Source organism: Dermacentor silvarum, chromosome 2 (genome assembly GCF_013339745.2).
Source record: "Dermacentor silvarum isolate Dsil-2018 chromosome 2, BIME_Dsil_1.4, whole genome shotgun sequence".
In the NCBI taxonomy this organism is placed as follows: domain Eukaryota; kingdom Metazoa; phylum Arthropoda; class Arachnida; order Ixodida; family Ixodidae; genus Dermacentor; species Dermacentor silvarum.
This window is the reverse complement of record NC_051155.1, coordinates 129,666,187-129,681,009: the sequence shown is the minus strand read 5'-3', so window position 1 is coordinate 129,681,009 and position 14,823 is coordinate 129,666,187. Positions and strand designations below refer to the sequence as shown.

At 45.1% G+C, this 14,823-nt stretch overlaps 1 protein-coding gene across 1 annotated transcript; it reads left to right on the top strand.

Annotated features, from left to right (window-relative positions):
* The first annotated feature begins 622 nt into the window (after positions 1-622).
* Positions 623-12,282, top strand: LOC119441751 (uncharacterized). Its single transcript, XM_037706362.2, has 4 exons — positions 623-799; positions 7,529-7,587; positions 9,284-9,361; positions 11,771-12,282. Exons 1-4 carry the CDS (start codon positions 642-644, stop codon positions 11,902-11,904), a joined length of 429 nt encoding a protein of 142 aa, XP_037562290.1. The 5' UTR covers positions 623-641; the 3' UTR covers positions 11,905-12,282.
* Positions 12,283-14,823: the final 2,541 nt, after the last annotated feature.

Genomic DNA, 14,823 nt, shown 5'->3' with positions numbered 1-14,823 from the left:
TCAAAAAAATTGCCCCAAGTAAACAACGAAGACCAAAACACTATAATCCTAATTCAATTCATGAGCGGAAAGTTTGGATAGCTTCGAAGACATATTTAGCCTCGCTTTTAGAGCAAGCACCACTTACGCTACTGGCGCCGTTTGGACAAAGCTTACTGAGCTTCGAAAGCGCTTTTACATGTCCTCTGAAGCTGTGGCCGAAGCTTCGTGTCGTCCACCCAGTCACCGTCTACGCTATCTCCCGAAGCAGAGGTTTGCTAAGCCGCACCGGCGTCATATACATCCATTGTAAGCACGGGGGTAATGAAGGCAGTTGAGGCAAGCAATAGACGCGCCACCACGTGATCAAACATGGCAACACCCACGGGATCGCTGCGAAAAGGGTCAATATAGCAGCATGCACAGCTCAGGTACGGCGTGCAATTTGAATAAGTGCTGGCTGGTGTGTTGGCGAATGTGCTGAGGTCAGTGCATCAGTGGCAGCGTACCGTAGACGTAAGAGTATACGAGCAGGAATTAGGGCGTTTGACCAGTTGACGACTATGTTCTTGAGCTAAACTCCACCCTGTCTTGTGAAATAAGCTTGACTCGATTTGTACCTGAACTTTGACATGTGTAGCTCCGCGGGTTTTTCTCTAAACATGCAGACCCTGGACTGCGGCTTCAATGCTGTCTCTTGGACGCTGTGGATCCCTCCTTCCGGTCCGGCTTACTGTAACCGCGACAGCTTCGACCAATCAGACAGGGGTGACTTTGTCTGCTACTCGGAGAATTCGACGCGTCGCTGCGGCATGAAGCAGTGAGTGTCGCCCCGACTATTCGGACTTTCTCTCTTGACCGTGTTGCTGCTGTCCCAAACACTGTGCTCCAGAAAATGTACCGTAATTCCTGACATTGTGATCCGCGTTAAAAAAAGAAATGAAAATTGGCTGCATATCTGCTTGCTTCGCTGCAAATGACGCCGAAAGACGATAATCGTCTGCCGCTCCTGATGCGTAACAGCCTCTCTTCTCACCCCTCCCACCCCTCACACTCTTCTCCTCCCCTCTCATTCCTCCCATGATGGATGCAATGGAGGTTTTGCTGAATTCAATTCAAATTTCCCGCGTTCGCCCTGCTGTCGCGTCATCTGTTGGGATCTTTTATTACTGTTGGCTTAAAGCCGGCTACAGAGCCGCGGCTTCAGTCGGCTTGTTTTTAACGCGTAGCATCTCTTTGACACCATTTATAATGCGATGATTTATCATTTACTAACGTAAAAACGAGTCCAATGTGTATTCTTAATTAACGCTGCGGATCGCGGTTCTGTACATATATTTTGCCTCGAATAGGCCTCAGGTTTCCTTTGCGCTGTATAATGTTGACGAGTATGACCCCGTGCCACTAGTGCTAGTAGCTTGGTTGGTTTTGGCTGGGCGGTTGAATCTAGTGACAGACAGACAAAGTTTTTCATGCTTAGGTAGCCCAAGACTTTAAAAAAATAGTTTGCACGCTGCGTGTTTTCATAAGAACAAGCGCACATATACAAGCGCAGAACAAGTATATAGAGAGGACATGACATCAACTCATATGTGACAAGGCACTCCCACGCCAGGAAGACGCAACAAAACTAAAATTTGGAGTCTGATGCATGGCCATGTGCAAAGTTAAGTTACTCCGTGGCGTTCACCGTGGTCCAAGACACACGTCACAAGCAATGTGCTGTTCGGCGGAATGAGAGTTTCGTCAGCGCCACACGAATCAATTTTAGGGCGCGGAACGTTAAGGACCCCGTGTCGCAGGAAATCCGCGTCGGCATCGGTGTCGGCATCCATGGCTGAGAAAATAATCCCGAGACACCCCAATCACTCAGGCCCTCCGCGTGGCGCAGAGTTTTTAGTAAACTAATTGAATTTCCAAAGTAAAATCCGTGAGAAAACTCGTAAAGTACGACTCAACCACAACCAACAGACATGATAGCGCCGGATTGTGATTTCAATGTACGAGAAAAGTAAATCCTGTTACGAGAAAAGTCAAGCACAAACCCCTTTTCCAGCATTTCTACCATGCAACAGTGGCGCGCCTGGGTAAATTACTTGCAAAAACACCATCCAGATGGCGCTCGCCTCCTCGGCCCGGTTAAGGCTCTTTATTTTTCAAAGGCAGCGACAACTATCCGCGCGCCCTCTCGAGGGGTCCTAGAAGCAGCGCTATCAGACGATGCGCCGCTCGCTCCCGTGCATTCCGCGGATGCCTGAAAGCGTACTCAGTACGCGCTTGAAGTGGTTAATTGTGAACATTTGTGGCCTAATCTGCTCAGGAAACTACAAACGACAGGGACAATAACTTGAATGAGCCCGGAGTACGTTAAACGTTGAAATAAAACGCGTGCGTTTCCGAAGCAGCTCATTCTTCCGAACAGCTTTCCACAGCGGCGGTCATACAGGTGATTCGTTGTTTGCAGGTTGTGAAATTCAGCGTAACTTGAAGTAGAGGTTATATTTGGGTCAGCTGATAGTGCTTGCGTTCGGCGAGAAGAGGCAGGTTGTGAGCTTACTACAACTTTCAGAAATGTCATTGCGCACCATGCATTTATTCCAAGCCTTCCCCATTTCACTACCCCAACCACCTCCATACTCATGTACCTTTGCGAGCCCCGCAGATATAAAGGTATGTTTGCAATGTTAGCCAATGCACTTCCAAATAAATTTGGGGTATGTTATACACCTATAGGCTCTAAAACCGTACTATAACCAGAAAAGCAGAGTTAGGTGGTTTTTTTCTAGAGATGCAGTAAAATGAAGCAACACATATTTAAATATTCGCTTTTATAGCGCGAATTCACTACAAACGTTTTCTTTGAAAGGCAAGCACTGATTTGAAGCATGTCCCATAGTAGGACACAATTAAAGAACAGCAGTTAGCAAACAGCACCATTGTCCCCAGCGTCCTGTAGCACTCCACTTACCAACACAAGAATAAAACAGCTGGTTGATGTTCGACTATATCAAAGAAGTCCAAGGCATAAAAATTCTTAAGTTTATAATTTCTTATGGCCGCTGGAGCAATGAAGCATGGAATGGAACCTAAGTGCACGCAAGAGTAAAAACCATAGAAAATTCCTTCTTCCTTCTGCTGATATTGTTGTTACCGCGAGGAGTGGAAAAAAAACTTTTTTTCCGACCTCCGCGCGGTTGCGGCAGCCAAAGGCACAGCAGCCCGGCTTACTAGCACGTCACGCTGCAAACGTTGATTTCAAACACATAATTCTTGCGTCCGCTCAATTATCAGGTACATAGGCACTTCTAGTTTACTAGAACAATGCAACAGAGGCGCGTGAAGTGCTTTCTGCTTACCAAAATCGTCCAAATGCACGCTCGAAAACAAAGAACATGCGTACATTCCGCCGGCACAGCGACCACTGCTGGACCTTTTTGGGCGGGGCGGAAGGCGAAAAGGTCACGTGCCGCCAACCGGCCTATCGCAGGGCGCGGCGGCTGGATCAAAACCTGTCGCTACCTTTCAAAAATAGAGAAGCCTTACGGCAGGTTAGGCAGCCTACATGCAACGCTGTTTTAACGCGACAACGTTAAGGGCCCCGTGTCGCAGAAAATCCGGCGTCGGCATCGGTGTCGGCGTTGAGCATCGGCGTCTGGCGGAAATAATCATGCCGAACCACATCATCCCGAACCAACCCGACCGGGTGGGCCCTTCGCGTGGCGCAAGGCGTTGGTTAACAAAACTTGAATTTCTTAAAGTAAAATTCGTCATAAAAATCGTAAAGTACGACACAACGTACAAACGTGATAGCGTCGCTCTGTAATTTGAATATACGCGAAAAAAGCCTGATAAGTAGCCAGGGATCTTTGAATGCTATCGCGTTACACTCCTAAAGGCGAAGCTTAAGCGTCCTCCAATTCTGATGGTTTTCTGTGGTAATTTGGTTCTAGGCAACATAGAGGGGAATGTTGAAAACCGATCCTTTCTAAATTTTGGACACGTGCACGCCTCGGGGCAACAGCAAACAATTAATAAAACAATAAAAAAAGTCATAAGGCCTTCACATTTTGATATAAGACGGCTTATGTTGCCCCTGTAAAAATGTCTTTCCAGCAATGAATTTGTGTTCAAAAATGAAGCCGACTTTAAGGGGATCGGTGTAAGCTTGGTCTCTGTAAGCTGGCTTTCCCATGTTGTGGGTTGCAGTGAAGCCTACTCATAAAGAAAAATACGATGCGAACGGGTCCCGATAACGCTATCGCGTTTCACTCCTCCAAATTTTTACGGTGGTGACAGCCTTTGTAAGGGTACTTGCCGCCGCGAACTTAATTGCGGGTTGAATGTGGGGCACAAAATGGCGAAAGACCAGCCGGCAGACTACGTTTCCCGCAACCCTTGGTGACGTGAAACTAATTAACAGCCAGAGACATATAGCGTGTCTGAGTGCAGTATACGGCGCGTCTGCGTTTTTTTTAAACAGGCTAGTAAGCGCAGTCTTTATTGTAGCACGCTTCGGTAAACACCCTTTATAAATTACCTACAAGTGGAAGGCAACGAGAATGCTTAATGCAGTTCACATTCTTGGCGTGAGATAATACGACCACGAGCATGCCATGGTGCCTTATTGTTTGTTGCTTTATATGTGTCGCACGACATGCAATAGAAAAATAGGTTTGATGTGTTAAAATAAAAGGAATAGGCAACTAGAATATTAAAGATGTATGCAGGTTTAATATGCGCATTGGTGCAAAACTAAAGAAATTTAATAGATCGCGTGCCAACATCGGTACATCGGAGCGGCAGGAATGCGCCACGACTTCTAGCGAGACCGGGAACCGAAATGGATACCCACCAAATTTGGTGCTAAATAGTGGTCAAAACTTTGGTGTTGTCACCACCCTAAAGCAGCGTTGCATGTAGGCACCCTACGGCAGGTCAAACTTGGAGTTAGCCTGCCCAATGCGTTTTAGACGCGCGCGCGCCTCTGGGCAACAGCAAACAATTAATAAAGTTATAAAAAAAAGTCCTTGGGCCTTCACATTTTCATATAAACGGCTTAATTTCCCCCTGTAACAATGTCTTCCCAGCGATGCATTTCTGTTTAAAAGTGAAGCCGACATTAAGGGGGTGGGCATAGGCTGGGTCTTTGCAAGCTGGCTTTCCCACGTTCTGTGTTGCAGTGAAGCCTAGTCATAAAGAAAAATGCGATGCAAACGGGGCCCGATAATGCTATCACGTTCCACTCTTAAAGGCGAAGCTTATGCGCCCTTCATTTTTTTCCCCCTATTTGTATGCATTTTTAATTCGGAGTCTTGACAAAAAGAAAACTAGCGTGAAATCTTAAAGCATGCGTTCTGATGAGTATGACGTGGTTCAAGGTTAGTGGCGCATAAAACAGGCGTAAAGGCGCACTACTCACCAATATTGGGTTACCCGGTGCGAACTAATGCGGCTCGGTATATGAATATCTTGTATGGAACTGTGGCTGTTTTGAGAAACATTTGGAGGGAAGGAGAGAGGGAGGGAGTAGGGATATAAAGGGGGAGGGTAGAAGTGCGCAAACATTGACGACGATGACGCTTACTCTACACATATTCAATCCGGTTAAAACAGCTATCCCTGAAAAAGAAAACAAAAGCGTCTCACTCTCACACTTACTGAATTAACGGCCCGTTTAGCAGCGCGTTCGGAGTGCAGTATATCGAAGGCATGCTTTGACGTCCTATATTTAGATGTCAGTGTTTGTACCTCGACATGTTGTACTAGGCTATAATAACTTCTCGCGTCAACACTGCAATGAATGAAGGAATGTTTAATTTTATTCAGGGGGACCTTAGTGGGGAAAAGGGAAGAAGGTCTAAATAATACGTCAAGGAGTACGCATAAGTAAACAATAATTGGTGAATGTAAAGCAATTTGTACGCTTGCACGTGAACGTCGTCCTCGCGCAGTACGTTCACCTGGCATAACGACGCATATAGAATATCGGTAAAAATTGAGGATATTATATTAACACTTAACAGCACTTAACACCATAGCATCCAGAGAAAGTAATAATGACTGCAGATAAGGAGAGCATAGCTCTCTACTGGAAGTATAGAGCTTAAATATGTGAAACTTAAGGATAACCCATTGTTTTGTGTTCGGGATTTAAGTCATTAACTGACTGGAAAAAAAGTTACGCAAGCACCATCGAAGATGATTATCGAAGTAAGCGAAGCTTCTCGTTGTCCGACTGCTTCAGCCGCTTCTCGTCGTCATCGAGCTTCACGTTTTTTTTTTTAGTTTTTTTTTGTTTTGATTATTTTTGTTATTGTTTTTTGTTTTTTTTTCTGTTTTCTTTTTCTTTGAATGGGATGAAACCGCCTCACATGATGCGTCACTCTTCCCTGATAGAAGGTTCACTTCATTTGGCGTCACCTCTGTAGTGTTACACATCGTGCGGCAGTTCTCTGTACTCGCGGGTTTCTCTTATGCTTGGAAAAACACTTTTATCTAGCAAGTAATGAGCAACAGAAAGCTTTATCGGGAGCGTTTTATGTTGCTCTACAATCTTCTCATTGACACTTTCCATCTAGTTATAATATATGAGAAGTTGAATAATTAATTAGGAATAATTATGTAACTAGGCGGAATGCAAAAAAAAATCATAATCTGAGTATCTCCAAGCGACGGCAAACAACATTACCTTGGTTCTGTTTAGCTACGTGGCACTTGCATATATTTAAAGCTTGGCTCAAGTTACGTGGCTCACCCGGTATATATTTGACGTATACGTTATTAATATATCCCCCTGAAAAAACATACCTTGGAGCAGAGAAGAACTACTGAGTCAGATATTCTTGGGAGTATATCGGAAACAGGCAGAATACGAAAGGCTGCGCCAAGTTTCTTCAACGGTACTAGTTTTAATCTAAGAGTAACGTTTCAACACAGAGTTGTGGCGTGATAATATACCAGAATTCCTCGCGGATTCAATTGCTCATACACAGTTGCTGCAAACAATCATTACTTAAATTATTCGTTATTATAGCCAGTGTTTCCTTGCGAAAGCAACACAACTTTCGCTTTTTTTTCTTTATTTATTTGTGAATGAAGTGGCATTTCGAACACAAAGTTTCATATTTAAGTTATCATTATTGTTGGTACCAATGACAATAATTTTTTATGAACGACGCTCGCTTGCGCGCGTTCATGTAAACTTTTAATTAGGCTCAGGGAGATTGCCATGGTCTCGTGGTTTTCAACGCACTGTATTGTGTCCAGAAGAAGAAAAAAATTTTTGAGGTCATAGAAACCATTGTGTGAGCAAGGAACAAAGAGAAATTAATTGATAAAACCAGGGGCACACAAGAAAACGTGTTTGCTACGTAAGGTTGTCCATTTTGAGGACAAGATCCTTACAGTAGCAGTAAAAACGTCAGGCATATACTGGGTAGTTTCCAATATTATTTCTTTTTATGCTACTATTTCTTTCTTTGTGTTATATTTATACAAACACGCTTTTTATCCTCTTCCTTACCAAACTGTTTCTATGCTATTTTTGCAGGTACCTATATGTCGCAGTAAATGGAGGAAACTACCTGGAGAGGGACCTTGGCAACGGCGGTAGGAAACATTTGACCATATTGCCTCGTAGTACTGACGATGAAGAAAACAGCAGCAGTACTGTGAATGACTAAAACGAGCTTTTTACTGGGGAACTTGTGTCCACAAAAATAGGCTACACTCAAAGAACAACGATAGCGACGAACACAGTCGGCGGTCCAGTCGAAAATCTGAATCAGCGGGTCAAGCGCATTCGGCTTTTATACATGAGTCATGGAATGTTCCAGAGTAATCGCTGGTGCCGGCGTGTTTTCCAGAAAGTACTACACAATTCGCGTCGCGCGTACATGCAGACAGATTACATAAGGTTCGGTGACAATATTTAAGCTGATTTTCTTTTTCAAGCGGAGCTTGTATTGGCCCACAAGTTTCAGCGGCATTGTAGTCATGCAAAAACTCACGCGTGGCGCATACCCACGTATGCAATGCGGGTATGAGCCAGTGACAAGAAAGAAAGAAAGAGCAGGTGCGGGAAAAGCTGCCCCGGCACCGGATCACGTGATGCGCGCGACCAATCAGCGTCGTTTGGTGTGTCATGGGGAGGGAAAGGTAATGAAAGGGGGTTGGCGCGTGCTTCGCCGGGCTTCCCTCGCCTCATATCAGTTTCGGCGCCCGGATAGGAAGGCCCCGCATGGTGCTTTCCGCCGAGGAGCAGGCTGCGTTTGAGCAACGGCGGCGCGAACTCGCTCGGGAAAGGGCTCGTCATCGTTGTGCTCGTTTCTACCGTGAGGGCTTCCAAAGCCCAGGCGAAACGTCAGCGAAGAGCCGCGGACTCCGAGTTGCTGGAGTGCGATGTTGAGGCCACACGTCAGCGTCGTCTTGCCCTCCAGGAACCCGACAATGGTGGTGCACGCCTCGGCAGCGCTAGCGCCAACTTCCCCGGTGCAACGGCCAGGTTTCAACGCGAGTTTCTCAACCGGGACTTAAGAGCCAGCTGCAGTGCATGAGACCGGTTGTGATTCGAGCATAACGTGGTAGTCGTCAGTGCAATTCGTTCCGAGGAACACCGAAGAAACACACCACAAGCTTCGCTTACTCGCATTTCCTCGACAGGGGAGGGGCTACTGATTCTCAAGCGAACCTTGTATACGCTAGCCGGCGCCGGCGATGTAACGCTGAAACTCCGGCTCTATGCCGGCGCGACTTCCGGCGCCGGAGCGTGAGTCATTAGGCACGGTGCCAGCATGCGTAGGCGCGCGCTCACGCCACGTGCGCAGCCAGTCAGAGCCGTTGCGCTTCCGCCGGAAAGGGAAAGGGCAGGAAAGGGTTTCGCGCGCGCTGCGCCCGCTTCGTTTCCGTTCAGTTCAGTCTCGTAGAACCGATGGGACGGCCGCGCATTGTGCGTACTCCCGAACAACAGGCAGCTCTCGCCGAATGCCTACGGGAGATCGCCCGTGAAAGGGCGCGTCGCTGACGGGCCGATCCTACGGTGCGAGCCACTGAAGCTGCGGCACTTCGCCAACACCGAGCAGATCACCTGGCCTCGCCTTGGTCACGGTCAAGTTACTCACACGAAACATAACGCAAGGTGCACCCACGACAGGCTTCGCTTACCCCCATTTTCCGGTAGAGGAAGGGCCGACGAATGTGTTTAGGAGGACATAGTGTCACGCTTACACACTACTCAATGGCAATATAACGAAGCTCTCTCAGCTGATGTATTCATCACGTCCTCATGCGCGTTCTTCTCTTCCAGTCAAATCCAGATCTCTCATCGTGGACACGGACAACTGCAAGTACCTCCTTCAGAGAGAGTGCTACGATGACGGCTCCGGTACGAACTGCTGAAATTCACTTGCGGCTATGTCCACCGCGGTGGCTCATATGACCGAGTTCGTGTTGCCAAAAAACAACAAAAACTTTGTAGTCGCACCCAGTCTAAAGATAAAGCTTTCATGCTGTACACTCCGGCGATTGAGCGATCTTAGGGCGACATAATGTAATCAATCCTTTTCGTGGATTCTATTATCGTAAACCACTCACGGCGAGCCGATCCTGGTGATGACGCAGGCAGCGCGCAGCTAAGTTCACCGGCAAAACGCGATAATGAACATAACTGAAACAGAGTCGTTACTTGTCCGGGCCTTGATTTGCATTACGAACAACTACGCCTCTGCATTTCATCTAATTGGCTATGCTTTTTACTGAGCTATGGGCTTCCGAAGAAAAATGTTTACGGAAGTTTCAGTCATTGATTGATGAAGCCTTTCATAGTACTCTACTGCAGTGTAATTAACCGATTGTTGTTCGCACTGAGAACAACCGGATCCGCATTGAAATCATAAAGCCTCTCTTCATTCCAGAGCCTTACCGCAAAATCGCTCACTGAACTTTCACGGCATAGCGCTGAAATGAACAGCGAAAGAAATAGGGCAAAGCAAGGACCTGAACGAAATGAAGTTTCCACTAAACGCGTTTCGACCATGTCGCCGCAGAAGCGCAGTTATTGTTATTACGGTAAAATGCCAGAATCATTCTCGGTAGATAAAGCTATGGCTCCTGAGTAAGCTTTTCTATCGTAACGACGTGTCGCGTTGCACAAAAGGCTGTTTATGAGAGCTACAATTCTTACAAATTATTACTTGAATTAATTCTTTATTATGCTATTCTCCAGAGCCGTAATCGCCTTTTAAATCAGTTGTGATTTATTTATTTATTTATTTATTTATTTATTTATTTATTTATTTATTTATTATTTATTTATTTATTTATTTATTTATTTATTTATCCACAGTGCCTAGTGGCATTCATTTGGGGGTGAAGACCTGATTCATGAATACAAGCAGATCGAAGCAAACGAAGCAATTCTGACAAACAGCAAACAGTCGCAAAGAACAAGAGCAACATCACAGTGACGACACGAATAGCTCGTTAAACATAATAGGTATAAATTCTTTAGGCAATCGGTTTCACTCTTTCCTAGATCTAGACAAGCAGAAATGAATTCGTGAATGAGTCTGCTGTCGCGAGAATATGATTAAACCACTTTTATCCAGTGCGGCATGCATATTACTGTACATCCGGGATGAATATTTGGTGTAATCGCTTCCGCGTTAATTTTGAAAAAAGGATCGAAGGCTACAGTCATTATAATCTTACAGGGGTATCACAAGGTTATAGTCACTTTTTTTCGTGCTAAGTAATAACACCCTCTCTCTCCTCATTTTTTAGAATATTTTAAATTGCTGTGGGTGAATATAATTTTTTCAAATACAAATCGAATATGGATAGTAAGTATCGAATATCGAATATGCAAGCGCAGATGTACATACTTAAAGCAGGAATATTTATTTCAATATAAATAAGTACCACGCCTTCACTGACTACTGCGAGAAGGAAAGCTCACTATCAGGGACAAATGATCAGTTTGAGGCTCAAAATCCCTAATTATCATTAAAAATGATAGAATAGCCTTTCAAGAACATTAGAGCCTGGTTGCAAACAACTCTACTAGAAAAAAAGGGCTGTTGCAGGACTAGCTTACCAAAAGACGAAACAAATGGCTGCTAAAAAAGATCACAAGTTGCGGGGAAATAAGGCTATAGACTGAAGAATGGTGTCTGGCCGTAGACACACGAAAAAGGGCCCGTTGCAAGGAAAACACCGCTGATTAATTGTCGCGTATAAAATAAAACTGCTATACGCAGCTAGACTGCCAAGAGCCCTAAATGACAGAGTACAAGCACAAATCACAGCCTGTCATGTAGGCTTCCGCGGCGCAGCGGAAAACAATGCCTGCATTTCCCACTTGATTCCTGCATTGCTTCGAAAACTTTTGCTGTTACCTAAACAGTCGGTTGGTGCGAAATATTTTGCTAGTGTTTATTATTCGACTACGGAATCGCAGAACACGCACTAACTATCCGCATTCGTATTCGAAACGTCAAATATTCGCCCACCCCTAATGTAAACATTAGATCTCCCGATTTAAATGTCATTACTTCTGGCACAGCATACGATAGTCAATCGGACTGAAGAAATTCGTTTTTGTCGATTCAAACCCAGTTGTATCGCTATTGGCAACGACATAATGAACAAAGGTGCGACAGTCTCCATAAATATTCGGCACTGAGCTGCCCCAGTTGTTTCGTCGTGCCGTTGTGAAACGCAACCTATATCGTAGATCTTTATTCGAGGTCGGCCGTTCACGCCTCAGACGCCGCCTGTTTCTCTCTGCTTGCAGTGTGGCACTACATGACGTACAAGGACACGTGGACCCAACCCGAAATCGAGAGCTTCAAGGCAAGGGTCCAGACCGAACCAGCGCTTAGCTTTCTCAGACCGTACTCGTTTTTGTGCCCCCTAGGAATACCGTAAAATGCGCCCGTTATTTTAGTGAAGACGCAGCGGTGTCGTCCTTTCGAAGTCTGTATAGCGTTTATAAGCTCTTAAAAACGAAAATAAAATGCGCAGTTTTATACGGACGCTTTGAACGTTTAGACGCGAGGCGTCAGTACTCGTGAAACAGCGCTCACCATTCTACATCGGCCAAGTCTGTTTTTTTTTTTTTTTTTTTTTAATGCATGAGAGCTCATTTAAAGCTACTTGAAGGCTTCCTTCTCATTCCTGAATTGCGGTGTCGTTGCATCTTGCGCTATAAGTTTCTAGAACATTTCTCGTTTTGCTTAAGCAGTTACCATCGAATTCGGTGAAATATGCGCAACTGAAATAAAATGGTTGTTTCTTGCAAACTGCGCCGGAACTATTTGTACTTGCTGTGGTCTTTCACACGTCTGCTATCACCTTAGGAGTTCTACACTTGGAGTAATGTGAAAAGCTGTGACGCTCTGTTGTGGGGCACCTCGCCGACGTTACCCTCATTGCCATGCTAGAGCAAATACGAAACCGAGTTGTAAAGATTCGTCTTGGAGCGGTACGGAAGGAGAAAGAGTTGCACGGCATTAACGGGTGAGCTTTGGATGGAATTACTTTACGCTCGATGAAGGATCTGAGGCTGAAGCTTCTACATTTAAGATACCACAGTATACGACTTAAATTCACCAAGGAACCTACCTAGATGTGCCTCGCTCTATTTCAAGGTGCAGTGAACATGACTGCAACATTCTAGAGTACCAAACCAAGACGAACATCAATGCTAACTCCTGTTTCGTCCGAACAGTAAATAAGAACAGGTTGACTTAAGAGAAAGTGCACCACGTAAATGAAGATTTATCCTGTTCGTTGCTGTAACCTCCCTTCTCTAACGCCATTGGGCACTGCGCGGTATTCTTTGAAATAAAGGATAAAGAACACCGCAATTGCTTTCAAGACGCCATAGCGACTAAACACACGTACCTCGCGTAAAAATTGTCAGTGAGAAACATTTTGGTAAAAAAGTAAGTGGAACAACAGTGCATTTTCCCTGCGTGTTTGATGGCGCATATCTCCAAGGTGGTGCCATTCTGGAAATTCATTCCAAGTGGATTCGCCTGACAAGCTCACCGGATACAATTCGTAAATTGCAATATGTGTCGTAAAGTGATCAACTGAGAAGTTCTTTAGTAAATTTTTGTTAATTAGTTGAATATGTGTTTCGATCTCTCGTGCTAATAATGTCCGCGTATTGGATAACCCAGCTCAACGATAAAGATTATGCTACATGCCACGGGCTATTTTTAAAAATTCCGTAAAGCTTTATTTTGAGCACGCGGTCGGTATATAGTGTGTGTACGTTAATTATGTTAGTCTGCACCAGAGTTGCGGAGTGGGGCCCTCCATTCCAGTTTCCACTCCATTCCGTAGAGTGGAAATCCTTCGCAATGCCACTCATTTTAACTCCTAGAAATGGTGAGAGGTGATCCACTGTTCGCACCCTTGGAGTCGCTGAGCTGGCCCATTTTATTCCTCCAAATCTAGTAAAGGGAACACTTGCTCTATAACTGCTTACTGCTCGCGCCTTGCGTGCCTCATAAGAAAAGAAAAAGAAAAACGTTTTCTAGATTTCTTAACATAACTGATAACGTTGCGTACAATTCTTTTGCACAAGAAACATGTTTTGTGGCCTGTTATCTCTGGCGTGCGTGGTTGCCTGTCACCGCTCTCGTATTTGCTCTTAAATGAAACCTTTCTTGAATTTTGGTTGCGGCTAAAATTTATCTGCCTATGTGTGCTGTGAAAATGATCGTGAGCCCACAAAAGAAGCATTTCGGGAGCACTTGCACGATAGTGCCCGTGCCTGGCTAGCATAGTACCCATTTAGGGGACCTTATTTTACAAGCACATATAAAAGAGTACTCAAGACAATAACACCTTTAATTTAACTAGAGAAAGAAGTACATGAAACATTATAACGTACATTTTATTGTGTTTCTTATAAAATCACGTCAACAAACATACGTTCTGCATAGGTTAGGAGTAAGGACTATCTGATATGATTTCAAAATATATTAAGCTCTAGCTATCAATATACCTTCAAAACATATCGATTTGTCGTGACAGCCTGTCATGTCAGTCCCCTCTTCCGAAGCCCCTTCTTAATTCCTATCTAAATAAAAAAAGGAAAGCGACAGCAAAGGCTCACTCTCTAGGCTTCTTCACAACCCTATTTTAACAGAGTTATGCGGATCCCACTCACTGTGGGAATCGATGTAAGCGAAGCTTTCTATGCTGTTTGCTTTGAATGACCATAATTAGCGGTGATGTCAACGGCGAATGTTTAATTTCTTCAGCGTTCAGTGCAATACTAGAGTGGTGAGTCTATTGTTAAACGTTACCTTGCGTGCACCGCTGCTGCTTGTCTGCGTAGTAGGCTACATAGAACACACAGGGAGGCGTGTTTGCTTGAGGTGGTGTTGTGCGCCATTGCTATTAACCTATAAGAGGGTTGAGCATTGTCATTGACTCACATGGCACATCGCCTCGTGGCACAAGTGTTGGCAGAATTATGGGGCTGTATGCGCCAAAACCACGATCGGATTATGAGGCACGCCGTAGTGGCAGACCCCGGATTAATTTTGACACCCTGGTGCTTTTTAACGTGCAGCTAAATCTAAGCGCACGAGTGTTTTTATATTTCGCTCCTCCGTTCTCAGCCTCTTCTCTCTGCGCCCTCTCTGCCTTATACCTGCCTCTCCTCAGGACTTGCACGTTAAGAGAAACGTAAGCGCTGAAGCTCTTTCAAACACGACCACTTCCGCTCGGATCGACAAACGTACTGCCGCGACCTATGTCACTCTGCACGCGGGGGGTCACGGATAATGATAGTTGTCAAGAGGCTAATGTGACGACGCCCAGGGA